The sequence below is a fragment of the Sinocyclocheilus anshuiensis genome, unplaced genomic scaffold (genome assembly GCF_001515605.1).
Source record: "Sinocyclocheilus anshuiensis isolate Anshui unplaced genomic scaffold, SAMN03320099.WGS_v1.1 scaffold936, whole genome shotgun sequence".
NCBI classification, from domain to species: Eukaryota; Metazoa; Chordata; class Actinopteri; order Cypriniformes; family Cyprinidae; genus Sinocyclocheilus; species Sinocyclocheilus anshuiensis.
The window spans coordinates 464,789-466,111 of record NW_015552621.1 but is presented as its reverse complement, the minus strand read 5'-3'; the positions used below and the strand labels follow the sequence as shown (position 1 = coordinate 466,111).

At 32.4% G+C, this 1,323-nt stretch overlaps 1 protein-coding gene across 2 annotated transcripts in view; it reads left to right on the top strand.

Moving 5' to 3' along the window:
- LOC107666257 (metastasis-associated protein MTA1-like) overlaps positions 1–1,323 on the top strand; it is a 51,812-nt gene that overhangs the window by 49,145 nt on the left and 1,344 nt on the right. For both annotated transcript variants that reach the window (XM_016457479.1, XM_016457480.1), the window contains exon 17: positions 101–255. In XM_016457479.1, coding sequence (XP_016312965.1) covers positions 101–210 — 110 coding nt within the window. In that variant the 3' untranslated portion in view covers positions 211–255. The remainder of the gene's footprint in view (positions 1–100; positions 256–1,323) is intronic.

The window sequence follows — 1,323 nt, the reverse complement described above, 5'->3', positions numbered from 1 at the left end:
TATATGGGTGTAAATATTATATTAGGTGTAAATGTTTTTTTTTTTTATCAAAATGTATAGATGGATTTATCCCCTCTTTTTCTCTCTTTATGTGTGTCAGGGTCCAAACCCAAAATTCTGGCTCCTCAGTGGGAAATAATGGCCAAGAGGGTGTCTGAAGCAGGTCGAACTTCCTCTGGCCTGCAGGATGAGGTTCATGAGCTGGACTGACCTCTGCTTTGACAACTGACTGCTACACTCTGACCAGATGAGCAGGTACAGCTCTCCTGACCATTTCAAATTAAGTAGATCATTTAATAAATTTGAGCTTTAAAAATGTTTAGATTAAAAAAAAAAAACTTCCATCAGAAACAAATGTAAAATGTGTATATACACTCCAGTTCAAAACTTTTTTTAAATAACACAATCTAACCATCCCCAAACTTTTAAACAGATTACTCCTCCTATTCCAACTGCTTAAAAATACTCCTAAATTTGATCTTTTCTGGCCTATTTTTTATTTATTTTTTTTATTATATCGTGTAACACTTCCAAATAGGGGTATTAATTTTTTTAATGTGTAACTTTCATGTACAAGTTTGAATACTGTAAATAGCTTATGTCATTGTATTATTTGTAATGCTGTAAATATATGTTTTCAGTACATAGCACTAATTCCAACTAGGGGTGTGCGATATATATCGTCTGCGATAATATCGTAATTGTTGTTTTAACATTGTGCGATTTGACATTATCGAGTATTTTGCAAAAAACTTTCAAAACACCCCTACAGAGTGCACGCATACATTACGTGAAGTCTAGACTAGAGTGCTGATGATCCAGTCTATCACAATACATTTAGAATGATCACAAATTCAAGACATGGGGTCAGAAAATGTATATATTTATACCACTTCAAATAGCCTAGTTAATCAATTTCACACGAAGAGTGCCGTTTTTCTCTCCAAAAATGACAATGATGGCCAATGATGAGCAACATGAAGCGGTTTTGTTCCTGAATGAATCAATCGTTTAAATGATTCGGTTCAATCGCATTGACTCACTTATTAACAGTGACTTGCTGCCACTTACTGGCAGTTTTAATTTCACATTCAGAGTATTTTTTATTATTTAAATAATTTCAAATATCAGTATTCAAAAGATAATGGACACTTTTAGAAAAAAAAAAGGCTATATAAAGGTCAAAAATCAGTTAAAACTTATTGGAAGTTTATACCGGTATCAATTTTTCATGTTGTGATTAATTGCTAATGCTTTTATCACGGTATGCGGTATTATCACGATATTGAAATTTAGTTTAAAAAAGTGCTGTCATAATACAGT